Below are 26,173 nucleotides of genomic sequence, written 5' to 3'. Positions count from 1 at the left end.
TATTAACAAAAAAAAAAAAAAAAAAAAGAAAAATAAGAAAAAAAACCAAAATTGCTGTTACATTAGTGCATAACCTCTCAAAACTGTTGAAAATTGTTTCATGTGTATCTTGGGGAAATCAATACCTAGTACATTTGCTGGAGGACTTAGGCACTTGATTTACTTCTGGTAACTTTACTTGGACAAGTAGCCTGTGTGTGTGTATCTACAGTACTAAAGCATAAACTGGGGGAATGGAAACCAAAAGCTGCAGCAAAGCACTGCCCCACGGACCTGCAAACAACGTAGCAGTGCAAAGCTAATGGTGTGTTAACCCTGTAAAAGCCTCAAGTCCAAATCTCCACCTCTCAGTCTTCCAACAGGAAACAAGACTCCATGCAAAGTTCCACAACTAAAGAAAAAGCAGCTGCAACAAGACAAAAGTTCTTCTCTCGTGAAACAAAAGAGAGACAAATAAGTTAGTCTTCCTTTCACTAGATGTATCATCGTAGGATCCTGCTAGTTTAAATAACTGAGTTGTTAGTTTTCTACAGAAGCCATTTTCAACAAGAATGGCTCAGATACCGCACCGGATTGCTACAAACTCATAAAAAGCTGCTTTAAGCTTAAGTAAAACAATGTCCAAATTCCATTCATTTGTGGAAAGTGAACGCCTTACCCTACTAAAGTAAGTTTTTTTTCTTCAGAATGCTAATGCGAGAGGGGCTTGAAGTATCAAAGAGTCCACAGGAAATGCATGACCCCAATATTATTTTTTTTAAAAAAAATATACATTATATAATATATATTATATATATAAAAAGCTAGTGTAAATGATTCCATGGTGTGGTCACAAGCTGGAAAGATGAATGCCTTTCAGCTGTTAACCATCCTGCCATTTGCAACAGGCTTTAAAAAGTCATTTTTATCCTCAGACATAATGTGAGCAGTTTTCAAAATGAGGCTGCCAACACTGACTGATGTGCTGATGGGCAGGCAGCTTGCATTGCTAACAGATGTTGTGATCGGCTGACTGAAGCAAGAAGTTACGGGCAGGATTGTTTTCTGCTCCTCCCTGAGGAGAAAAATAAGTTACACAAATATTAAACAAGGACATGCACAAGTATCCGGAACTGAATTGTGTGCATTAAATAAATACTGACAAACTCATTTTTAGCAACAGGCTAAACATCTTCCTCTGGAATGGTACGCTCGAGATGTTAAAGTAGTCTGCCTCATTTTCAAAGGCTGCTTTACTCATTAAAGACTACAGAACATATAAACCTAAAATAGTGTATTTCAAAATCTACCTCTCCATGGAGATTTGTGCAAACAGTCCGCCATTTAACCTTTTGAAGTTTTTCTTAATTTCTGTTAACTATAAAAATATTCTGCATTTTTTGCTTACTGACTGTGAAAGGTGTTTTGAACAGCTGTGACACGTTTCAGTGTGTACGATTACAACGATGCATACGAACAATGGTACCAGCCTGGGACTTTCAGCTTTGTGGCCTAATTCTATTTCTTAACAGGTTCTTCTCACTCCACCATGTACAAACAATGCAGATGTCTAATCCAAGTCTGAGCAGGTACGTCGTTCATCCTTACACAACCATGCTTCCGCTATTCTGATGCTTCTGTTTGTCTAACTGGCAGACACTGCTGTTTTGTCTAACACTCACAGAATCACAAGGTCTTCACCTAAACTTTGTCTCTTCTGTTCCATAGATTCTTTCTGGTGCTGCTTTAGCAGATGCCCATTCTCTACGGTTGTTCCATTGAGCAGCTGATCCTCTTGGGAGCTAATCCCTAGCTGTATGTCCAGAATCTCCTACAAGACAGAAGGAGAAATGTCCATCAACCCTGCCTCTACCAGCTTTACATTTTCCTATTAAGTTCCACTACATTATGCTAACGGAAACAGGAGTCTGGTCATAAAACTCCTTCATTTTATGTCATACTATGAGAATGTCTACCACATTTCACTAAAGGAAAAGCCAGTTGTTCAAAGATGGCTGTGAATGACAAGAGCAGTATAAGCTGCGAGCTGTTTTTAACTTCACTAGTATTAACTGCCAGGTATATGAGTGAGAAGTACAAGACCCCAAGTGCTAAATAAGGGAAATGCTGGACGTCATCACTAGGACTAAAACCAAAAGGCTTTGCTATCAACATACTAATCTATAAAGCCTAATGAAAAGACCCAGTGACCTCTTTAGGCACACAGATTTTTGTACTCACTTCTATCTGTTCCCCTTGCCCATCAGGTTCGTCTGTATCGAGGGCTGACAGCTCCAATTCAATGTCTCGGTCTGGCTTCGTGTCTGCACAGTCTTCAGGATAATCAGTCTAAAAAAGAATGAATTTATTCTCTAAATATCAAGTTGGCTTTTCACTGGCTTCACACAACATTGGAGTATTAAAGTGAAAACAGAAGATGCATTTCTAGCACACAACATTTCTACAATACAAGAGAGCTAGTCAGACAAAAATGAACTTCAGGCATAGACAACATAGGATACCAAGCTAAATCAAATCACAGTGAAGTACTGAAACAGAGAGATAAAATGAATACTAAAGAAATTTGAGTCCATTGACAAAATGTTTATATTTATAACACGTACAAATAGACAAAAACTAATGATTGCATGAAAATGATTGTCACATTCTTCCCACTTTGTAAATGCATCTTTGGAGCAGCAGTATAGCAGGTGCACCTGCCTAATCTCAGGGAAATAACTGCGTGCAGTTATTAGACTTCTATATGACTTCTATGAAGTCTATATATTAGACTTCTATAGACTTCTATGCTTGCATGCAATGTGCTATAAATATTTGGGAGTGTTAAAACCAAGTTTCAACTCTTAGTTAAAATTCATGCACTTACATATACATACATACATACATATATATATATATATATATAAACACCCTCCAAGATTTATTTCATCCCAATTACCCCTTTCTTTACCTCACCATTCCTCAAATCAATTTCCTTGCTTAAAACGTTTAAAGTAAGACGACTGCCTTCATCTAGAGAATTCCACTTCTGCTGCATGGCAAGTGCGTTTGCCTCTCTCTGAAGGAGTAAGGAGTTGCTTTTGGCCTGTGGAAAGAAACAGCTCAGTTACCAAACACTAGACCTAAACCATGTGTGGTCAGACAGCTACACTAAGAAAATTTATTTTAAAGCACTTTACTAAACAATTTCTTTTCAATTAAAAAACCCTCATGGTATAATAACTGGTCTTACCTGCTGTAATTCAATACTCAGTAGGTCTCCAGTGCTGGAATGCTTTCTGTGACCAGACAAATCTGTAACTATGAACCTGTCCCTTTAAAAGAAAGAAGGCAAAACTAGGAATTAAAAGCAAGTTCTCTAAATCAAACATCCCATAACCTCATTAGTCTATCAATGTTAAATTTTTGGACAGAAACTAGATGTGATTTAGACAATGTGTTCTTCATCTTCACTGTGGCTCACAGTACTTCAAGGCATTGTATGAAGCAAACATCCTTATTTTACACATGGGTAAGATGCGGCAAGAAAACCTGAAACTACTCAAGATTTTGACATGACAGCTTGGCAGTACCCGACTCCAGTTCTTTGATAGGTCTCTCAAGGGATACACTGCCTGTAATTGTGCACTATTAACTGCATTAAGTATTAAAGATTACACAAGTTTTAACCTAGTTTTTTCCAAGGCTTTATGCTGGATAGGTAAAAAAGTCTTTTACTTTAAAATTAAGAATGTCTATTAATAGACATTCCAGATTCCCCACACACACAGAGGACTTTGAAGAACTGCAAGCTACAGGAAAAGCTGTGAACAGAGCTCGGGAAGGAGTCCGTACCGTTCCGCATAACGTGCTGAGGAGGCAGAATCTGAGCCATAGGCACTCCATCTTGAGTCTACAGCATTGACATAAGGGACATAATCTGCAAAAGAGTTAAGATAGCATTCACTATCTTCTCTGCTCTTCAGTAGGATATACATGTTCTTTAGCTCTTCGCATTTCATAGCTGCAGTAAGCACAAAGAGGATGAAATGCTCATGGTGTGCATAAAAGATGAATTCTTGTCACACAAAGCCTGAACTTGTACCTGATACACTGATGGGCTTAGTAGCACTTCCTTGGGAAGCAGTGGCCTGGATTGGATCTGTTGTGTGATAACCTGTGCGGGATGACCTGGAGATTGCACCCCACTTGGAGATGATGGGTCCATCGCTGAACGGGATTATAGGATCTTCCTCCTTTGCCCTTCTCTGCGTTTCAAATAAATGCACTCTCCTTTTAACGTCCCCACTGTCCAAATCCTACATATTCAGGAGACAGGAGATACATGGACTCATTTGAGGTTATGCACATTCCTCAGTTGGCCAGTAACTTTCTCATTATTGTTGCCTATTTACAAAACTGGGAAAGGATATTCCAAACAACTTCAAATGAGCAGAACTACTTTAAAATACTAATAATGGAAGCTATGACCTTTTTTTTTTTTTTTATAAAGGCTGGTTTAACCAAACAGAAGACACTTCAGCATCATCACACTAATGAGAGAACATGCAGAAAACCCCTACCATTAACACGGCATTGGAATTGGCAATCACATCCTTGGGCTCTGAGTCGATAGCATTTATACAAGAGCCAATAGTGCCACAAGACCACGGTGAATAGTGAGAGAGATGGTCTTCCTCAAATTTAGTTCCACTCAAATCACTGACACTCTCTGAGAACTACAGAAAAGGGAATAAATAAGCAGTGAATAATAAAAACAGGGAATTCAGTTTTAAAATGAGAAGATAATTTAATTAAATAGCAGTAAATGTATCTCAAAAGTCAGTCAAGGAGTTCCAGCCATATTCAAGACTTGACTTGGGGACAACATAAGCTGTTTTGTCAAATTTTAAACCAGTGCCCCTGGCAGCTGTCAGAGGGCAAACTTTGCCATACAAATAACTGCCTGGCCCACCGAGATGAGAGACTGGAATCTGTGTTAAGTGTCAGGTTTCTTTAGGCAAATATCTACAGTAACTTAACTGAGAGGAAGCCATCCATTTTCCTTTAATGTATTAGCCAGTGGTAAATAACAGTACAACTTACCACCCTCCAACCTGGGTGAAAATTACTAAATCCTGATCCACCTTGAATGCATGCATAAGGCACTTCAGGTACACCTACAAGATCTGATCTGAATAAGAATTCTTAACATCTCAAATATCACCAACAAAACTCAAACCACAGCTAAGACTGCTTGGCACAGTGGTTTTCAAACTAGTTTTTTGGATGCATCTCATTTAGAGAGATAGAATAAAGTATTTTAAGTTTTTTTTTTTTTTTTTTCTTCAAAAGCACACTATTGCTATTTCTTCAGTTCCCCTTCTTCTTTATAGGACTTATCACAGAAGTACACAATGTCCTACCAATGCCTTTTGCCACTTTTAAGGGAATGCATTCTTTGGGACTTGACAAGCACTTGAAGTTTGATTCAGGTTACTCATCAAGTCAAAGCCATTTGGAGTATCAAAGGCAATGTACTTCTTAATGGAAAACACAACTGCTGTTCCCTACACAAAAACCTGGAGGTTCACAAAGTTAAATAAAATTATATTTCATTTAGTTAGGCTGAATTGAATCACTTCACTTCTTGACCTTTTTTCCGCAGTCATGTTTAGCATCACCTTAATACCAAACTGAATTGCATCATTATTAGATATCGCTTTACTTTTGCTAGAAGATTAACTTAATTTTATGATCAATAAATGGCAGGTAGAAAATCTTTCCTAGAAATATTAAATGGCATCTTACAGAAACAGGAATGGAAAATAAAGAGGTATTTTGGCTTCCTACCTCTGTGCTGAAATCTACACTGAAGAGAGGAGAAGGTGGTGTTGGAGACGGCGTTGCCATAGGAAGGGTTGATGATACCAGAGGAGTTTTCTGTGTGTGGTACTGTGCCCATTGCTCTGGCTTCCGTCTCAGCTGCTCATCATAACCAGTCTTCAAATGACCACAAGGCTCCTAGAAAGAGCAAATACAGGACTGGATATCCCATCATGCTCTAATGAGAAGGCAAATACTTGCATGGGACACACTTGGGTCCTCAAATTTCCTTGGGTCTGTAACCCTCTACTGGTATCACTTGAAGAATTTCACAAGAATTTGTAGGCCCATGTACGGCAACTCAAATCTTAGATATGCAATTAATTCAAGCAACATAGATGGGCATTAAAGAGGCAAAGGGGCTCTGGTCCTAATGCAGATTACAGTGGTCTGTTTTGCAAGCCCATTTTAAGGTTAAAAACAAAACAAGAACTTTGTCCAAGTCACACGTCTCGATCACTGTAATGAACAGGTCTATGCTAATTATTTACTAACATTCCAGTAATGACCTTCAGAACCAAGTCTGCATAGAGCCTTCCCTTCCTGGCTCTCACTTACCCTTGGTAAAGGCACAGTCCTCTGCTCGTTTGGAGGTTGACAAGCCACAGAGTAATACCCATCCAGAGAGTTGTACCTCTCCCGCAATGATGTCTGATAGACAGATGAGTGCATCACATCCATGGGAGGTAAAGAATTGCTCCTAATAATGTCATCTCGTGGGTACATCTGCGGGCGCCAGATGCGCCTGCTGTCATAGACTGGAGCGTACATTCCAGAGGGGACAGGAGGGACTGGTCCGTACGGCTGCGGAGGAGGAGGCTGGTAGGGAGAATTCAGTCGATCTCGAGGGGGAAATGTGCTGTAATGATCGGCATATGGCACGGAAGCAGGCGGGAGGGATGATTCTGGAACGTTATTGGACCTCACAAAGCGAGGAACGCAGGGAGCCACACCAGCTGGTACTGTTGGAGGTGCTGGATAATACCCTGAAAAATTGGAAAAAGGCATATTTAATGCAACCACAAATAACCCAAAATTTGACGCCTTCTAAAACTGTAAATAGCATTGATAAGTACCTTTAGAGAATGAGGAGTCACACTTTACAAACCTCTTACTGACCCTACCATGTTTCTGTTAAATATCTTTCATGTATGACAACCACATTTGCAGATGCAGTGCTGGCCCTTCACCAGCTGGACCTGGTTTGGAAAATATTGCTCCTATGTACTGTGGTGTAACTATGTAACTGAAAACACAGAATCTTCAGCAATTCTTTATATAGGAAGTTAAAATAGTTCTCTCTAAAATAAAAATCTATGTTGCTTAAAAATAAAAAGCCTATAAATAACCATTTCACACTTGATTTATTGCTCTTTCTTTGGAAAGGATTGCCTGAACATCTCTACCTTTTGAGAGCTTGTGAATGACTCAGTGCTGTAAACCACAATTGTCTCCCTGAATATAAACATGAACCATGCATGTTTATATTATTTTATAACCTAAAAAGATAGCTGGAATCTTTTGAAAACATTAGAGCAAGCACAAAGACGTGTAAGCCTCCCAGCAGAAGCGTGCTATGCCTCTGAATCCTACCCATGGATACCCTCATGGATAGGCCACGGCAAGAGCAAGCCTAAATAAAAACAATTAAATGCTACCAAAGGAAGAAGTACATGAAAGACCTTGAGGTTCAAGTTCTTCTGAAGGCTGAAGTATAACCTGTATGACATACAGCACACAAAGGCAAGAACTACTAACACTGGGAGCAAACTGCAAGTCTCTCACATACCCAGCAATTAACAAGATTAGTATTCCATTAAGAGAACATTCAGCTGATATTTAATAAAAATAAAATAAAATAGACATCGATAAAACAGACATTAAAGTTATTTTTTCATAAAAGTTATTTTTCCAGAGAAAAGTTCAGAGCTATTTTTTTAATCAGTGCTGATCTCACTCACCTGTCTGCGGGTACTGTGGAACTTCATATGACAGCTGAGTCCTGGGATCTTGGAAATATTGAACATTATCAGAATGTGGAGTGTAGACAGGTACTCTGGGAACAAATGGGCTGGATTTTGGAGGCACAGAATTAACTTCTGTTCCAATATTAGGAGGACCAGCTGAGGTAGCTGCTGCCTGGCTTACAGGAGTCTTGGGTGGAGAACCGATTTTACTGAAAAGGATTACCAAGAAAGCATTAAGCAGATCTTCACTTATTTCAGTCAGTCACCTCTTTGTGTACACTCCCACGTAACACGGAAATTTGGGCCTTGACATTTCCTCTGGAATTTTGTTTTTCATACCCCAAACTGATGCTACGTTTTAGACTTTCTCCTAGGAGAACTCAAAAGTGGACACAAATGTTTTGATACCCTTTATAAGTGTATTCTGGTAAAGACAAATGCTTTGAAAAGCTGTTTAGAGACTCAGTGCTTCCTGCAAAATTACCTAAAAACTTTTAAGTGAAAATCCCAAAACTAGAAGGTTTCAAGAAAGAGCACACTCTGTGCATCCTTCTTGGTTTTACGAAATGTCAAATTCTGAATACAATTTATTGCATGTAATAACATACTTGTATGTAATAACCCAATAGTATGCAATATGTATATAATTTATTTGTATGCCATCATTTTTATGTAATAACCCAAGAGTAATTAAGATCCCAGGCTGAGAGCAACTGAGTAGGAGATAAAAGGAGAGATTTACCATTTTGTCTACATTGCACATGAGTATTGAACAGCTAAAACAATGCACTGCAGTGCAAGACCTTACACAGCTCTGCAGCCACTGAGCACCAGCAATTACTGCAAGCCAGGACCACACTTGGACCCCCATCTGTTGGCCACCCACAAACTCCATTTATTATTTTAGATAATCTAAAAGCAGAATGTTCTGTTGAATTGCCTTCATGTAAAAAAGTCACCTACTTTTCAGGAAGTGATTCTGTGGGGGACCCAGAAGCGTTCTGGCCATTGGCTCCAGTCTTGCTTCCCTTCTTGGTGTTGTCCAGAGCTCTCAGGGAGGTGTCTGCACAGCGAGGGATCAGCTGGGGAACCCCAGTTTCAAGATTAGCTATTCCATTAGTACTTGGCACCATCTTGCCCGTTCCCTCAGGGCTTCCTATGACAGAGATCACGTTTCCCGTGGTGGTTGAGACGGTGCTGTTTACGCCAACTTTGTTTAGAAGGGGGAATGTTCTCACTGTTGCGCTGATTTTTTTGTTCCTCAAGCGGTATCTACAAACAAACGTGCAGACACACAAAAGACAAGATGGTATAAAAAGTGCTTTTAATGGATTTGCAAAACTAGCAAAAAGAAGGGGTTGACATGGAACATGACACCAAAAAATTACAAACTTCTTTTCAACAACTGGAACCCGAAGTCATGTCTCCTCTTATAGGAGCCATTCTGCAGTTCTCAGAAAATGCATTTGGGTGAAAACAACTTCAAGAATGCAGAGCTGCATATTGTTCAGTAACTCAGTTCACTCCTTAATGAAATAAAGTGTACTTAACATTCTCTCTTGTAGGTAATATAACCAATCCTTGAAAGACATTGAGCTTAGACTCAGTTGCAGGAAAGGAAATTTTACCTCATATGGAGTAAAATAAAAAATAAAACTGGAATTAGTCTGCAGACATTGCTTTGCTGTATCTTCAATTTCATATAAAGAACTGTCATGTCAAGAGTCCCTCCAAATGAATGAATGTACAGAAGAGAATGTTTTCAAAAATCTCTATAGATTGCTTGGATTTAAATTAAAAGGAGGGAAAAAAAAGAATAAGGAAAAAGTCTCTCACACTCACTTTTCAAGCTCTTCCTGAGAATGAGCAAATGTACAGTTTGTTCCTCTTGGACACCCCCCTTGCTGTCGAAGGTCTCGGCACATACTTGTTTTGTATTTGCTATTTGGTTGTGGCTTAAAAAAGAAAAACAAACAAAAAACACAGGACATTCCTCTTACCATCTATCAGACATTCACATAAAAGCAGGCTTAAAATACAGAAAATACATCCGTGGCACGTTTTTACATTTTGCATTTTTAATCAGAAAAACAAGGACATTCCTTGTTGAGGGGCTAAGTTGTCCTTGTATGGATTTCTCTATGGCCAGCTCTGCTGCATTCCATATTCACAAACGTTAGGTTCTCAAAATCTGAATGCAGTAAATAACAGTATCATCAATTATCCCACAAGAAAGGCCATAAATATTTCAAATCAACAGTAATTCTTCAAAGTCACATCTCCCAGTAAATGTACATTAAGACATGATGCAATGATCAAGTCTGGTTACCTGTGGAGTTTCATGGCCTTTTCTACTGTAATTCTGAATGAAATCCACCAGCCCATGGACCACAGTCTTTACAGCCACCATCGCATTTTCCAGCTGCTCCCATGTTGGAGATGCTGCATCTAAAATGATGAAAAGCAGGGTTGTCACTCTGTCAATAATTCCAGTATTATAAATAAGAGCCACATCTTGTATTACTTTACAACATCAAGTACTAGGACCGAACTCAGAGAGCCCTGAAGAAGACTCTATTATGTTTATTAATGGGAATTTCAAAACCAGGAATGGAATAATTTATTTTGTTAGATATGAAGAATACCAAGAAAGGTTTAAAAAGCTTGCTTGCATACCTGGATTTGGATCTATGTTTGCCAGGAGCTCTAAATGAGGCCTCAGCCTGTTTAAGTTTGCAGGATCCCCCGTGCGCTGCAAGACAATTGTCAATTCTTGTACACTCTTAGCAAAAGATTCTGGAGATTGAAGCTGAAAATAAAGGGAGCATTAGTGTGCTGCATCTTACAACTGTCAATCACTAATCTTAAAAAGCTATTCATGACATTGGTTCCTAAATGCAATATTATAGTGTCTTCAGATGGCATATAGAGAGGATCAGTGGAGAGAAATTTTATTTCTCAACTCAGAATCTGCCCTATGAAGCTTCATCATAAGACACCAAAAAGTTAATTAAAGTACTTCATATGATGAATATGCTACATCAGGGAAAAAAATTCAATCTAGTTTTAATTAATATTTGATAGGACTACGAACAAGAAGTTAATTCATGGAGCTCTTTGATTTTTCTTGTAACATTTAATAGTCAAAACTAATCCTACAAAGATACTAAAATCATCCCTTTGACAAACCTTGTCAATAATGGATTGCATGTGTGATTTATGTGCCAGGTCTCCATAAAGAAGGGAAGACCACTGTTCTGGTGATATTCTAAGTCCTGCTTCCATGGCAATGTGAACAATTTGGGCATCGTGCTCTCTCCGCAAAGCCTCGTAACTCCGGAACTCTTCTTTAAGTTGCATCAGAGAAGAATCTTCATCCCTTTTAGTGACCTAATAAAAGGTAATAGTTAAACATTCCTTCTTTAACCAAAAATCTCCATGTTCATCATAAAAAACAGCTGCACAGCACAAGCCACAATAGTGGTGTTTTACCTTAAAGCATGATGCTCTATACAGTAGCTGCACAACATGACCAATGCTTGTTTTAGAGGCCTGAGGAAATCTTGGTTCCAGCCTTTGCACAACAAAAAGTACCAGAACTTTTCTTGAGAGTGCAGAGCCATCTTCCAGTGCCAGTAATACAAGTTTCAGTGCCTCCTCTTGCATAGCTTTAACACACAAAAATGAAAGTTAAATATATTCCAGAAAACAGCAAGGTTACTGTATTTGAACAGGTAAGCAGGAACATCTAAATCATCTTGAATGTAATTCCTTATTGCTTTTTATTTTACTAAAAAAAAAAAGCTTTTAGAGAAAGTTGCTAGTTTAGAAGAAATATTTAGAACCACTCTAAGCACAGCAAACTTAGAACTAAGACTAACTTCCAGTAATAAGCACATCAGTAGTGCAGTTTTTATACTTTGCAGTATAAAGTCTTGTAGCCATTGTTCATTTGGACACGTCTTCAATGCCACACCATGAAACTATAAAATAAATATGGGAACTGTACTGGAATGCTATCAACAGTTACAGGAATCAAGAGAGGACAACTTCTATTTTCAAGAGAATTTCCTTGTTCCTGTGCTTGCTTTAGTTGCATTCTTAACCATGAATTTGTTTTCTATCAGAAATATAAATCATTATAAATTTCAAAAGTATGCTGCAGCTCAGGTTAGGCTGATTGCATTGACAGCTATTCAATTCCACTAACAGGCAGCAGTACAGCCAGCCTGCTACGCTCCATTACAAACTGTGCACAGCGTGTGCTTATTGACTCCTCTTTGCCAGGATTTTTGAAATACTTCCTCACAATTTCAAAGAAGATTTAATGGACCAGCAGGGGAAACAACCAAAAACTTTATGCCCAAAGATTTTACTATTTTTGTTTCCCCCTTCTCCTTTCTTTCTGGCAGAACATCTTCAACTGAACAGAAGAAATTTCAAAACATTTTTGTCAAGAAAAGGTACAGCTAAACATATTCTGTTGCAGATGTACAGGTCCCTTACCTGGTCCTAGAAACTGGCACCCTCGTGCCCTGACAGCAGCCCAAAGATTGGCAGAAAGCTGCTGAGGATTTTGGTGCTGCAGGATGAGTTCTGTGACAGTTCTCTCTCCCAGCGACCGAGCTGCTCTCATGGCTCTGACCCGACCCTCCTCCTCCACCAGCTGACAATTCACCAGCGTCACCAGCTTCCTCTGCATGGGACGGCTCAGTGCACTCTGATTCAAGCTTGCAACACCTTCAGAGAGAGGGAGAAAAAGGCAAAGCAGTGCTTCTCATCAAATTCATCTGAGTGAGACAAAAAAATGTCTAACAGTATCTGTCTTTCTCTAGGACTTCGATACCAGTCACAGGTATCTTCCCTTCTATTAGGCAACTCTGTGTAATTCTTTATCAAAAAGAACTTTAATTAAAATCTTAAATTGACATCAAAGCCATCCTTTGGGGAAAGTTCAGTTTCAGTACAAAGTTAGCCCCAAGGCAGTATTATTAGAGTATTTTGTAAACTTAAAATAAAAAAACCACAAACAAGTGTCACAAGTATAAATAAGCTTTTAAAGACACAAGGCAATTTTATTAGAAAAATGAGAGTATTATCTCACTGACATTTAGAATCAGTGCTGAAAACACAATGCTGTTAAAAGCAAGCTACATCAAAATTCCACTGCTCAGCAGAGACTCACCTTTTCCTCCACTTAATGGCTTTAAGTAGAGTGCCAAATCCTCAACACATTTCTTTGCTACTTCATAATGTTTGTTCTCTCCTACATTACTCAACTTTACTGTCTGATGATCAGGTACCTAAAAAAATGCAAGGGGGAGGAAAGGGGAGCAGAATTACATACACCTGGCTGACCTCTCCGATGGTACCCACATCACCATTAATTACATAACACTGCAGATGTGCACTGCTCTGAGAGCAGGGAAACACAGGACCCACCCAGGGCACGTGCATGGCATAAGGAACAACAAAAAGGGCCCAAGATGAGGATTAGCGTGATGAAAGATGGATTTTGTTATTACTCAACACCTTAAAAACAGAAGTAGGGTAGAAAACAATAACCAACGTCTAAAAGATGAAGAACACAAGATCTGAGAAGGTGATCAGTATACCAGATCAGCATGATTTACTTAAAAAAAAAAACTATAGGACAAAACGAACTAGCAAGAATATAATAAAGCAAAGATTAAAAATTATTTAAGCATCATTTGGGCATACTGAAATCTTCCCAGAGAAGAAGCAGGAAACTTAACTCAGTGGAAAAAAAATTGAAGTAGAGTAACAAGGTCAGATAAGGAAAACAGAGGGAGTGCTAGTCATAATAAATTGTTAAAAATACATTGCAAGAAGTTAGGAGAACATGAAAATAAATGTTGTAAGATTACACCAGTGATCTGACACATAATAAAAGAAGAAAGGATCACGTGAACTTGAGAAACAAAAACACTCTGACATAATGTCATTACCAATAGCTGTGTCAAGGCACGTGATAGGACATTAAAAAGCGAAGTAAATAACATCTTCTTACTGCCTCACCAAGGTGTTAGAGAGAGAGTAACATGAAAAAGCACATGAATCAGCATAAGGGAACAGACTTATTTAGTCTCCATAAAGTGCAGTACTGATTATATAATCACTGTTTTGCCACTGCTACGAGACAGCGCAGGGAACATTCCTGGCCTGATTAGCCAGTGTCTGCAAACGCAACTGAAAAGCCATCATCAAGCATATTTAAAAAAAAAATTATACACACACACTTCTGGAACTTGGTTAAACAGCCACTTCCAAACATGTGACATTTAGGAATGAGATTTCTCACAGGCTAAGATGAACGAGTGCAGTCTGCAGGTTCACACATTCTACTGACAATTGGGAAAGATAATTGTCTGCTTCCCAATGGGAATTTTTCTCCAGTCACAGTTCAAGAGCCTTCTAAATTCAGAATTCAGGTTACAATTAGAGCATGTTTTCATTTTATGAGAAGATGCCCCTGAAATGGTGAAGTTGCTTTTAGAGTATGTATGGACTCCTAGAGAGTCCAAAGTTGAGCTTTACCATTTATTTGGGCTAAAATGAGGAAGAAAGAGCAGCACTCATATTGCAACTGGCACGGAGAAGGCAACAACACCAAGTGGCAAAACAAAGAGGTGCTTCAATCATACCTGGGCTCCAACCAGCTGGAGGAGTGCAAAGTTCACAGGAAGCACATCGATGTCCGTGTTGATGGCAGTCTGGTCAAAAGGACATGCCTTGCGATGGAGCTTGTTCAGGCAGGTCTTGCACACGGTGTGAGAGCAACCTAAGCTGATGGGCTTGTGCACATTCTCATCGAACTCATTGTAGCAGATTGGGCAGGACAGAAATTCTGTCCACTGAGCTGCCTGCACAGGCATTTTGGAAGCTGGACACTTGTTTAGCAGGCTAGAAGACCATTATTTCACTGTACTATGTTTTGGCAGCTGTAAGTGAATAACAGAGTATTTAAAACATGCTTTCTGGCAATTTAGAATAACTTCTAATTAAAAAAACAGACCACAATTTCAATATTACCAAGAACAAAACCAAATTGAATACTTATGCTGAAGTACTCAAAAACCCCAACTCTGGGTTAGTTTAACAACTGTATCAAAAAAGGCTCATGAACTAAATGCAGACTACCCTAAGTTTACCTCATTCCCAATAAATGGCATTAATTTTTTTTGGGGGGGAGGAGTGTGGTTTAGAATGTTATTTTCATTTGAAATTAAGTAAAACAACACCTTCCTTCTGCAGATCTTATTCAGACTTAATCAGACACCAAACCAAGCTTTGCTTTTTTAAAAACACATTTTCTCTTTCTGTAAAATACAAATCAACTAACAAATATCAAGAGCCATAAGAAAACACTAAAAGAGTGAGAGACCAGTTTTTAGTTTTATGATTCTCATGTTACTTCCACCTTTCTTGCAAGAACTGGAGCACTCAAGGGCAGAGATTGCTGCGTGCAATTTTGCTTTTCATGTTTCTATCTTACATATAACTATGTCCATGAACTCGCAGCAAGAAAATCTTTGATGTATGTAAAACCCAGGTATTTAGGACAAAACCTATGAAGAGGCAAGCAATAGCTTCAGATGGCTTCCTTGTCTCTTGAAACATCTCACTCTGTGCAGTAGTACCAAATAAATTGTTTACAGAAGTGTATTTCAAAGAAAATATGGCTTTATGGAGATTGTTGCTGTATCTTCTATAAGTCACATTCCTGAAAAAGGTACCAGGCCTAAGAAGTTCATCGAAACCGTTCTCATCCAAGCTTCCATCATCACGATTTACATTCAGAGCTCCACCTCGGAGGGAGCAGCCCCACCCTGGGCTGTGATCTGCCACCGTGTTTGCTCTCTAGGCAAACTACAGACCAGTTGGGTCACTTCGAGGCTATGAACAAGCTTGTTACAAATGCAAATACACAAATGTTTTAATTACATGTTTAGCATTCTATTTTTTTTACTCTGATGACAGAAAAAAGGTAATTGTTCTGAGGAAGCTGAGATCTCCCCTCTGTGTTCAAATTCAGAAACTCCTTACTGAAGTTCCATTGTTGGCTGTGCTATGGTTTAATTAATGCTAAAGTACCAGACCATTGAAAGAATTACTAGAAGACCAAATAGAATCTTATCTGTGGATGTATTTTATGTTAATTATGACCATCTGTTTAGAAATCCTATTTAGTACTATGAACATTCAGTGCCCTTTAAGTAACAGGATACTTGTACAAGATGTCCTTATCTCAGCGAGCTTTTCAATATTATGCAGCAATTTTTGCATCAAATGAATTCCCATAGTAAAACACACCAAACTGGAAGTTGAACCTCTCAAAACCAAACTGCTGAGGTTACACTTCCAAGATAAGCCAGAAAATTCCCATGTATTGGACAAATCAGATTTTCCTCCAGCTTCTATGAAAGCACAGTCAAAGCTCTAGCAGGGATGAACAAACCCAGTCATCTTTAACATGCTATTGCTACATGTCTTTTAACCAAGGAAATTTAAAAGCAAAATAAATAAGAATAAAGCCAAACACTGAGCCAACAGGTCTAGAAAGATTTCTGATTCCTCTGTTAAAAATCCCACCATTTCCTTTAGCACATCTGCTTCCCTTCTGAAACAGCCAGACAAGAGATGTACAGAACTGCAGAGCCTGTCTGTAAACACTTCCCTTAAAGCTTTCTGCAGCACTACCAGAAACATTAAGACACCAACATTACTGCTGACCTAGGGCTGATAGTGGTGCTTTTCCACTTGACTGCAAGACACAGGTAACAGCACCAAACACTCTGGGAAGTGTGTGACTGTCATGACTCACACCGGGAAAAGTTTAAGAGGCTGGTACACAGAGAGCTCAACTGCTGGTATGTCACTAACGAGCTCCTAATAAACAGTCCCTGTGTCCACACTGCTCATTAATTATCTCAGAGCAGGCATCTCTGCTCTGAGACAATACCCACGTTCGGTTTCCACAGGTGCTTCAGAGACTTGCAAGAAACTACTTCTCTGTTTATGAGCTTTTAAAAAATACAGTTGTTTTCCTGACCAGCATAGAAATGAACACAACAGATTCTTCAAGTGTGCAGCACCAGTTTTTAAAAATCTGTCTCTGGGTGTTTAATCATCCTAAACGACAGATTCTGCTAAGCATGTGTTGACCTTCAGATTGCTTGACAGGAAAAAAAAATCTAATTAAGCCAGCAAACAGCTGGGAAAAGCTCTCGACTCCCAAAACTTCAAGCAGCCATACAGGGAGGAATCTCCATACTTTATTGAGCCTGCCAGCTCTCCTGCCACTCTTACACCCCAGTGTGTAGGAAAACAATCTCACATCTCCTAATTACCACGTCAACTCCTACAAAAAGCATAAGCCAAATGTTTAATAGATTCTTGCTCCTTGTCAGAAACAATGTATTTCAGGGATGTCCTCTTGAAGAACAAATTGCTCCAGCACTCTAAACAGAGCAAACACAAGGAGGAGAGAAAAAAAAAAAAACAGAAGGTAAACTAGAAATCCTTTAGATTCTGTTTTTAACAGGCAGCACACTCCATTAGAACAACTACCCTTGGTCTATCTGTTCATTCTGGCAGATGTGTTATCTATCTCTACACTACACAGGGCTCCTCTTCCCTGTCAAAGTAGAAGCACCCTGCAAAAAAAAAAAACAAACAAAAAAAAAAAAAAAAAAAAAAAAAAAAACCCCCCAAAAAACCAAAAAAAAAACCCAAAAAAAAACACCAAAAAAAACCATAGAAATGGCTGATGATACAAAACAGCCATTTATACAACATTATACATACAGCCATGATACAAAACTGGCCAGACATACAAGGAAGCAGTCTGAAAATTCATGGCAGTTGTTACTTAACAGATCATTACATAGTGAAGTTACAATTAGTTTTGTAGTATTACTACCAGAAGTGATACTGACAAACTGAAAATCGTACAAGCCTCAGTTCAGAAATTATGTAATAATAAAAACCAGTACAGCTGAGTAATGTTGTGTTTTTAAAACAGTAGTATTTTCCTATTGCAGTAATGGCTGCAATGGATCAGAGTAACAATGATAATGGACTGATTTTCTCATTTTAGACCAGAATATCTGATGAAATTGGAACATGGGGGGGAAGGAGAGATAAGTGAAACCTCAAGACCTTCCTCAAACAGCTGTACCACTTACAAATGATCGAAGTTGTAAGATTTAGATGTCCTTAACAATTTTATATTAACTTCTAGCTACTTAATCCCAAGACATTCTCTACAACTAATCTAAATCATTATGCTTACTCAACAACCTCTGGACATGATAAACAGAATTCAATTCTGATTTCCTGAAGAAACCAAGCTTAGGCGACCATGCTGTTCTGTTAGTCAGTTCCTCTCCCACACTGCTCGCTCAGGGCATTTGCCAAAATGCAGACAGGCAAGTTTCACTCCTTATCACAGAAAGGGTTGATGGCTTAACTCAGTTCCCCCCAGCGTCAGCTCAGCCCGGCTCAGGCTGCCTCCATCAGGTCCCTTGTGGGCCATGAGCAAAGACAAATAAGCAGAGCTTGGGTGAGAATGAGACATGGAATAATTCTGTCAGTGCTGAACAAAGGGAAGTCTACTCCACAGATGAAGGAAACGCTTGGAAAACTTGTGAAATTATACGGCATTTTCACAACGGAGGCTCAATTACAATCCTACTGTGGATTTAAGCCTAAATCTTAGAATTCAATTGATTTTGAATCACTAAATTAAAGAGTCTTTGATATTGACTTGCTCTTAATGCTGACTGCAGAGATCATGGAATTTTCTTTTCTTTTTTAAAGTAATCTCCATTAAAATTGTTCGTTTATGAAGATGAATGGTTGGTTTGCATTACAAGGAGGCAGCTTTTTCCAGCTTTCCTTCCTATGTTATGTAGTTCCTGAAAGCATTCTGACTGGGTCAAAAACTTACATATCACGTAATATAATGATCAGCATTAACATATTCTCTGGAAGGGCTCTCTTCAACAGCCATCATCCACAGATCCAAAAAACTGGCTTCATTAAAGGCTTAGGGAAGGACCATCCCCATAACAGCTTTGCATCATTCAGCTATGATGGCCCGAAATTGAAATAAATTCTCTTTACTGAGGTGCCTTTTCTATGCCTACACTCCATAATATCTGTCACATGCAAATCTCTTTACATCATGTGAAAATTCCATATGTAAAGTCTCTAGTGACCATTAGAGATAGTATTTCAATGCAATTCTTTCACTGAACATTAATGCTCTTGCGAGTGCCTGCAGCCCAATTCAAGTTCCAGAAAAGTCACCAATAGAAATCCTGGTGGGAAGGGACACGTGTCCAGCTCTGCTTCTTGCAGGAGGACCTGACACTACACCACGTGTCCAGGAGCGTCATCCACATGTTCCTGGAGCTCTGGCAGACTTGGTGCCACAACCACTTCCCTGGGGAGCCTGTTCCAGTGCCTGGCCACGCTCTGGGGGAAGAGCCTTTCACCAATGTCCAACCTGAACTTCCCTGATAGCTTCACTCCATTTCCTCGTCTCCTAAACATAGATCTGAACACTTACACGTACCCAGACTACGTTTTGCCAAAATGCCTACAGGATTCTCTTGTTAACTGGTTAAAAAATCAAAGCTGGAATTCCCCTCTGCCTCCTTAAAACATGTGGCTGAAGAGTAATTCCCATCAACAGGGCTACAATATAAATTTATGCTCGTGGTTGCTCAGTGACTGCCAAAGTTCTCTCAATTCAGGGTTAACTGACCCCAAACCAACACCAGTCAGGGTGTTGTACTCAGCAGTTCTCACCAGCTCAATCCTTCCTACCACAAATCATGTTAGTAGATTTTAAAAGTTTCCTAAATACTTATGTAATGCCACTGTGGGTTTTTCCTTGTGTTTCCTAGGTGTCCCTGAAAGGAGAGCCTGTCCTTGCCACCAGCCTGATACCAACTCAGCTTCTGTAACAGTATTGACTTTTCAGGACTAACTGAAGGGCAAATAAATGAATTCTTTTTTTTTGCCACCCAAATCAGTTGAACTCTCTCCAAGCAGATCTACTTTGACACAGTTACTCCAAGAAGAGATACAGTGTAGAACTCCTAACTTTTCAGTAATATTTTCAGTGAATAAGGACTCCCACGTATGGCTTAGTTCTCCAAGCTTTTTTTTTTTTTACGTGACCTCCATGTTTAAACTATATTTTTCTTTAGATGAGAAATTCTGTATTTTAGTATTTTGTAAACCATTTTAATGAAATACCAATTCTATTCGGAGATTAGTCAAGAAAACATAGGGCTCCACAGGAGCTGGAAAGCCTTAAAGGTTGTACAGAATGACTTGAGATGCCTGTGGACAAATAATTTTTTCCTTTCCTTAGGTTTGTCCAGTCAGCAAGGAGAGATTTCCTGACCATTCATCCCATTAAGGATATATAAAATATCACCAAATGAAATGTAACATACTACTACCATCTGGATATTGTAAATATTTTATCTATTTTAAGCAACAAAATTGAGTGTTGATCTCTCTTAAATAAATGAGATCGACACTCCAGATCAGGACTTCACTTTGGGATACCTAAAGCACTGACACTAAAAATTGTTAGAATTTAGTATTTTTGAGAGAAATGGCCACAACCTCAAACAAGACAGAAATACAAGTTAATAAAAACACCTTTTCTTGGGGAAAGCTTTGCTTACAATGCAGAAACAAGAAGAACTTCACAAAAAAGGCATGAAGGTCTTGGGAAAACGATTCACTAAAAAAATTAAGACTTCAGTGTTTCATGGAATAATACTTATACCAGCAACAAAAGTTTCAATTTCTAGTATTTCCACAGATGTTTAGGAAAGACCAAAGGTCAAAGATTAGTATTTTGATTCAGAAGATTTACAGCTGTACTGCTTGCTTCCCATTTAGAATTAGATCTCTTCTGCCACAATTGCAAATTTACACCCTTGTAATCCAAAGGATTGTTTTTAATTTTAGTTTCATTATTATGATGTAGCTATAATGGCCATGAGAGAACAACCACACAAGATGCTACAGGACCTACAATTAAACCCAAACAAAATTCTAAGTTGGCATGGAAAATAAACAGGCCTAGATCAGAAAATCTCCTGGTTGCCCGCCTAAACTTTGTCATTACTTTCTCTCGTTACAGATCCATGCTATTCCCCTCTGAACCCTGGATGAACTGAACACTCGTCACTCTCCCACCACTCTGCTGCCCTTCTGTGCTTTGTGCTGACTCCTACACTTAACTGGGAACCCTCCGTGCACCTCGAGCATCAGCAGAACCGGGACACGCTTTTCCTGCTCCGCTGTTTGGTGTTTTTGTGTTTAAGACACTTCAAACATGACACGGTGGGCGCAGTCCTGGGGCCCGTCTCCCACCACGACTCTCCTCCACCATTACCCTAACGCACAGCTCCGTGACCATTCCACACTGGGACTATTCATGGCTCCGGTGCGATTCTCCCCGGTGCCGGGGGCACTTCAGCGCGGACTGCCCGGTGCTGCGGCTCCCCAAGGGGCTGCCAGGGAGGGCACCGGGAGCTCCTGCCTCCGTTTGCCGGTGCCCGGAACGCCGGGCGGCCCCGCGAGTGCTCCCGCAGCTTCGCCCCGTCCGCAGGCCGCTGTCAGCCGCACCCGAGCCCGGCCCCGCTCCCGCACCAGGCCCGGGCCCGGCTCCCGTTCCTGAGCCCGGCTCCCGCTCCTGGGCCCGGGCCTGGCTTCCCGCTCCCGCTGCCCGGCCCTGCTCCCGCCGTCATTTCGGAGCCGCCACCAAATGGCTGCCCGGGTCCCCGGGCCGGCCCCGCGGCCTGGCGGGGCCCGCCGGGCGCCGACACCCCCGCGGTCCCCGACGGGCCGCACTGGACGGGCTCAGCCCGACGCCGCTCCCGCCCGGCTCCCGCGGCGCCGGGAGGCAGAGGAAGGACCGGGGAGGAGGGTGATGAGGTGGGGGGGAGCGGGGCGGGGGGGGGGGGGACCGGGCGGGGCCCCGGCGGGTCAGCGCGTCCCCCGCGGCGGCCGCCCCCGCCCAGCTCGGTCCGAGCCGTGCGGTGCGGTCCGTACCTGCTGGGCGGGGGCGGCGGCCGGAGCGCGGTCGGGCGGTGCCGGCCTCACGCGCCATGGGGCGGGCGCGCGGCCCGGCGGAGGCAGCGGCGGGAGCCCCGGCGGCGCCGCCTCATCGCGCTGACAGCGGCCCCGCCGCCACGCCCCGCGACGCCGCTCTCTCTCTCTCGCGAGACCCGCGCGCCGCACGTGACCGCGCGGAGGGAGGGAGGGGGAGTTACCATAGAGACGGCGGTGCGGATGCGCCCGCCGCACGGGCCCCGCCGCCAGGGGCAAGCGGGGGGTCATCGAGACGGCGTGACAGAGCGGCGGGCGGCGCCGGCAGCGCCCCCTTGCGGCGCCCCTCGGGAGGAGCCGCCTCAGCGGTTCCGCGGTGCGCAACGTTCGCCTCTGGCGTCGATTGCTTATTGTCCTTTTAAAATTTAATCGGTAACTTTCGCCGCTAGTGTCGGTTATTAATTGTCGTTCTAAATTGCAATTGATTACTTAATTATTGCCGGCGCTGAGGAGGAAGAGGGGATTGGCGGCGCCCTCTGGCCCACGTCGGTTGTCCCCGAGCCGCCTCAGGCCGGCGGGGCCCCGTGAGGTGTGGGGAGCTCCGGCGCTGCTGCCCCAGCACGGCAGCCCCCGCAGCAACACCCGGGAGCTGCAGCTGCTTCTCCGGTCACGCAGAGATAACACAGCCTTAGCCAAGGTCGCGGCGGTGCAGAGCTGTGATTGCTGAGGGGGAAGAATTCATGGCACAAGTGGGTCAGACAGACCCCTCTGAAGGACAGAAAAACGCGTTACTAAATGACCGCCACTGGAACACCGTGTTTTGTTTACTGCATATTGTTTACTCAACACAGCAAGCCAAAATACTGTTAAGGTACGCACAGCATTATTAATTGCGATCAGAAAAAAACAAGGTGTATTTCTGACACAACGCTTTGTTTGCATTTCATTTATTGTGTTGTGACAGGGCATGGTTACATGTACAGACAGGGGAGAGGAAACTCCTCTAACGTGAACATGTGCACAAGACCAGGGTTTGTCCACAAAGCTTACTGAGACACTGCAGCCACTGAACAGAACATGCTGGTGGCCCCTCACACAACACAGCTCCCTCTCAATTTTACATGCACGGCCGAAATAACTTGGAACCTGCTCCCACAGAAGATACACTTCAGAAGATCAGGTTGTGTTTCCCCTCTGGCACACAGGGAAGTGCTCATGAGGGAAATAACCCACACGTACGCCTGACCACGCCTGTAACAAGTAGTAACAGGAACGTGCACGGTGGACATTGTACACAGCCCAACCCCTCACGCAGCTGATCAATAAAACCCCAAACAGGCTGGGGCACTCACAGACACAGGGAAGGAAAGTGAACTGACATTAAAAACTACTGTCTTAGATTTTAGAGCCAGCCAGATTCTGAAGCATTTGGGCCAGACTTCTGGACTCGGAGCAAGAACTTGGAACAGCACTTCTGAAACTTGAAGGAAAGCGTGATACAGACAGGAGTTAAGAACTACTGCTTTTTGCTAGTTTTAAGTACCATTATCTCATATTAAGAACTGAAATGACTCTTTATTCATATTACATTAAGTGGAAGAAACGGGTACCAGCCAGAGACACAGGCTGCATCACAGGGCGCGCGATGCTCTGATGAAACTAAAATGACCTTTGACAAAGCACAAACACACTTCTGCAAACGCACATCATCACTGTGTTACCGTGTCACAGAATCAGGGTATGAGACCTCCATGTCTAAGCCATTGCTAGTCAGACAGAAATGCCAGGTTTTCAAAATTAGCATTGAAACTGTGATTACCCAACAGCACACAGCTGAATTTCACACAAGTGCATATAGCTAATATCTGTAAAAAAATGAAGGCAGATGTTATGATGCAACAAACAGGACTAAACTTATCAAATACAGGTGCAAAACACTGGTATGACAGAAAAAAAAACCCACTATTAGAAGAAAGAAGTTTATAAAAATTCAGAACTTGATAAAACTAAAAGCAAGTCCTTTCCATGGGACTGTCCAGTTACAAATAAACTGCAAGGCAATACTGTTTGTTTTTTTTCTCTTTTACAAATTCTCTATTTGCAAGAAACAAACTGAAAGGTTCCTTGATTAGTTTTTCTTTTTTGTGTGTCGTTAAATGTCACAGACTTGAGTATGAAAACACCTTCTTTCTGGAAGATCTAGCAAAGTTTGGGCAAGGAAGGAGATGATTTCACCATGAATGATCCAGGAACTGGACGGGAACAACTGACTCGTTGAATAAATACAAACACCCCCTTCCCTCAGCTGTTGTCACCAACACCATAGCTCAGGCTTCAGCTTATTGCAGTATCAGTAATAGTCTGAAAGTCAGCAGTGCCTGCCCTTGAAACAAGGAATATAAAACATCATCGGGGAACCAGGATATGCTCAGTATAGTAGAAGAGAAGCATGAAATAATTTCCCGTGTTTTGCAGTTTACTTTCAACTAGGAAACACCTTTTTTCATGGACAGCAATAGCAACCTTAATGGAGCGGGCAGGTTTCCTGCTCCAAGGCCTGTCTTGGATCACCAGCCACCTGTTTGTGCTTCTCTCCTTTACACGGGGATCTGGAACTGGAATTGCATGTAGAATTTCACTAGCCAGGAGATTTTTGTGGAGTCTGACTCCACAATTGCCCAGCTATCAATCATAGTCTATTTTAACTTTTGTAATAGTGTTCAGGTTTGGCTTTTCGCTGCTGCTCCTTCCATGAACAGAAGTCAAGTGCTTCTTAAGAGCAGACTTGTGTTTAAAGTCCATGTCGCAGCAGTGGCACTTGTAGGGTCTGTCCCCGCTGTGGATGTTGAGATGATCCTGGAGCGTGCTCTTGGCCGTGAAGGTCTTCAAGCACACCATGCACTGGAAGGGCCGGATCCCCATGTGCCCCCGGATGTGCCTGTTGAGATTCTTTTTTTGCGTAAATGTTTTGCCACATTGCAAGCACAGGAAGAGTTTGTGCATTTTCAGATGCCTGAGATAGTTCTCGAGGTGCAGAAAGCCCCTCGGACACTTTGGACACTGGTGCCGCCATGAGCTGCCAGAATCCTCCAGGCTCTGGAACCCATTCACCCCACTAGAAGTTCCTTCTGGAGTATCACCAACAAAAGCCTGAAAGTGATTTCCTGACATTTCTGTATTCCTGCTTTCAACTGTAGAGTTTATCAAGGAGTGCTGGGTTTCTGGGAAATATAAATTTGTTTTAGAGGAAGTGCAAGGCTGAGGAAAATGATCATTTTCTACATTCGCCACACTCACGGAATCCATTCTGAAGATACAGATTTCATCATCCTTGTACCCGATTTCCACTGTTGATATTTCTGGGGATTTTGTGTCCTTCCTTTCCGACACCAAGCTCTGCGCTGCAGGGTGTGGGCCATCCCCATCGCCATCCCCATCCTCCTGTTTCACGGGGTATTCTTCGTTCTCTGGGCTGTCTTCAGAGATCTCGATTATTTCACAATCTTTATCTAAAACCTCATCCCCCCCGCTCCTTAGTTCAGCATCCGAGGAGTGGCACCCCTCAGCAGCCTGGGTACCGCTCTCCATGGAAGCGTCGATCTCTAAGTACTTGGACAAAGCCTCGGTGCACTTCTCCACAATGTGAACCATCTGCAGGTAACTCGCGGCCGTCAGGTACTTGAGCAGCTCCTTTTTCTTAACTTCCAGCGCGCCCGTGTAGCAGGACAGCAGCAGCTTCCTGCCCACCTCGGCGCTCTGCAGGATGGTGATCCGCACCTGCCTGGACTGGTTGAGCAGGAACTGATCCCGCATGAAGGTGGAGCAGGCGGCGAAGATCACCTTGTGCCCCTGGAACTCGGTGTCGTTGATGTAGATGGACACGTCGCAGAAGAGGTTCTGCTGCCGCAGGAGGTTCATCTTTTGCAGCACGGCATCGCCCTGCTGCTCGAACTGGAAGTGCAGCACCTCCGAGTCCGCCGCCATGGCGGGACCCGCGGGCACCGCCGGAGCGTCTCGCCGGGCGCAGCCCACCCCCGCCTCCGGCAGGACCCGCTGTCCCGGTGCTCCCGGGCCGCCTGCCGCCGGCCGCGATCCCGCTCCGCTCCCCGGCCGCTCCCCGCAGCCGGTGCCGCTCCGCCGCCGGTGCCGCAGCGCCCCGGAACAGCTTCCCCGCCCGCCCCTTCCGCCCGCCCGCCCCCGGTGCGCCGTGACCGCGGTGGAAATGAGAGGCGGCG

General features: G+C 42.2%; 3 protein-coding genes and 1 non-coding gene across 13 annotated transcripts in view; 1 reads left to right on the top strand and 3 right to left on the bottom strand.

The window, feature by feature from the left end:
• RC3H2 (ring finger and CCCH-type domains 2) overlaps positions 1–22,013 on the bottom strand; it is a 31,432-nt gene extending 9,419 nt beyond the window's left edge. Inside the window, exons 1-21 of one of the 10 annotated variants that reach the window (XM_053962512.1) lie at positions 21,129–21,497; positions 14,498–14,794; positions 13,018–13,135; positions 12,339–12,572; positions 11,325–11,500; positions 11,022–11,222; positions 10,509–10,641; positions 10,162–10,280; positions 9,675–9,787; positions 8,796–9,104; positions 7,827–8,041; positions 6,424–6,851; positions 5,833–6,003; positions 4,563–4,718; positions 4,085–4,298; positions 3,835–3,919; positions 3,233–3,314; positions 2,951–3,085; positions 2,221–2,328; positions 1,662–1,810; positions 6–1,054 (exon numbers count right to left, since the gene is read on the bottom strand). In XM_053962512.1, coding sequence (XP_053818487.1) covers positions 856–1,054; positions 1,662–1,810; positions 2,221–2,328; positions 2,951–3,085; positions 3,233–3,314; positions 3,835–3,919; positions 4,085–4,298; positions 4,563–4,718; positions 5,833–6,003; positions 6,424–6,851; positions 7,827–8,041; positions 8,796–9,104; positions 9,675–9,787; positions 10,162–10,280; positions 10,509–10,641; positions 11,022–11,222; positions 11,325–11,500; positions 12,339–12,572; positions 13,018–13,135; positions 14,498–14,728 — 3,576 coding nt within the window. In that variant the 5' untranslated portion in view covers positions 14,729–14,794; positions 21,129–21,497 and the 3' untranslated portion in view covers positions 6–855. Of the gene's footprint in view, positions 1–5; positions 1,055–1,661; positions 1,811–2,220; positions 2,329–2,950; positions 3,086–3,232; positions 3,315–3,834; positions 3,920–4,084; positions 4,299–4,562; positions 4,719–5,832; positions 6,004–6,423; positions 6,852–7,826; positions 8,042–8,795; positions 9,105–9,674; positions 9,788–10,161; positions 10,281–10,508; positions 10,642–11,021; positions 11,223–11,324; positions 11,501–12,338; positions 12,573–13,017; positions 13,136–14,497; positions 14,795–21,128; positions 21,499–21,941 lie in introns of those variants that run through there. The other 9 variants (XM_053962515.1, XM_053962509.1, XM_053962513.1 and 6 more) reach the window with 9 other exon arrangements.
• LOC128798743 (small nucleolar RNA SNORD90) lies at positions 10,731–10,844 on the bottom strand. The gene has a single exon (XR_008434527.1). It is a non-coding gene; the product is annotated as a small nucleolar RNA SNORD90 (small nucleolar RNA).
• Positions 21,223–22,367, top strand: LOC128798721 (translation initiation factor IF-2-like). Its single transcript, XM_053962498.1, has 2 exons — positions 21,223–21,230; positions 21,398–22,367. Exons 1-2 carry the CDS (start codon positions 21,223–21,225, stop codon positions 22,365–22,367), a joined length of 978 nt encoding a protein of 325 aa, XP_053818473.1.
• Positions 22,243–26,106, bottom strand: ZBTB6 (zinc finger and BTB domain containing 6). Its single transcript, XM_053962046.1, has one exon. It carries the CDS (start codon positions 25,920–25,922, stop codon positions 24,624–24,626), a length of 1,299 nt encoding a protein of 432 aa, XP_053818021.1. The 5' UTR covers positions 25,923–26,106; the 3' UTR covers positions 22,243–24,623.
• Between the last annotated feature and the right edge of the window lie 67 nt (positions 26,107–26,173).

The sequence above is a fragment of the Vidua chalybeata genome, chromosome 21 (genome assembly GCF_026979565.1).
Source record: "Vidua chalybeata isolate OUT-0048 chromosome 21, bVidCha1 merged haplotype, whole genome shotgun sequence".
Lineage (NCBI taxonomy): Eukaryota > Metazoa > Chordata > Aves > Passeriformes > Viduidae > Vidua > Vidua chalybeata.
This window is presented reverse-complemented; position numbering and strand designations above follow the sequence as displayed.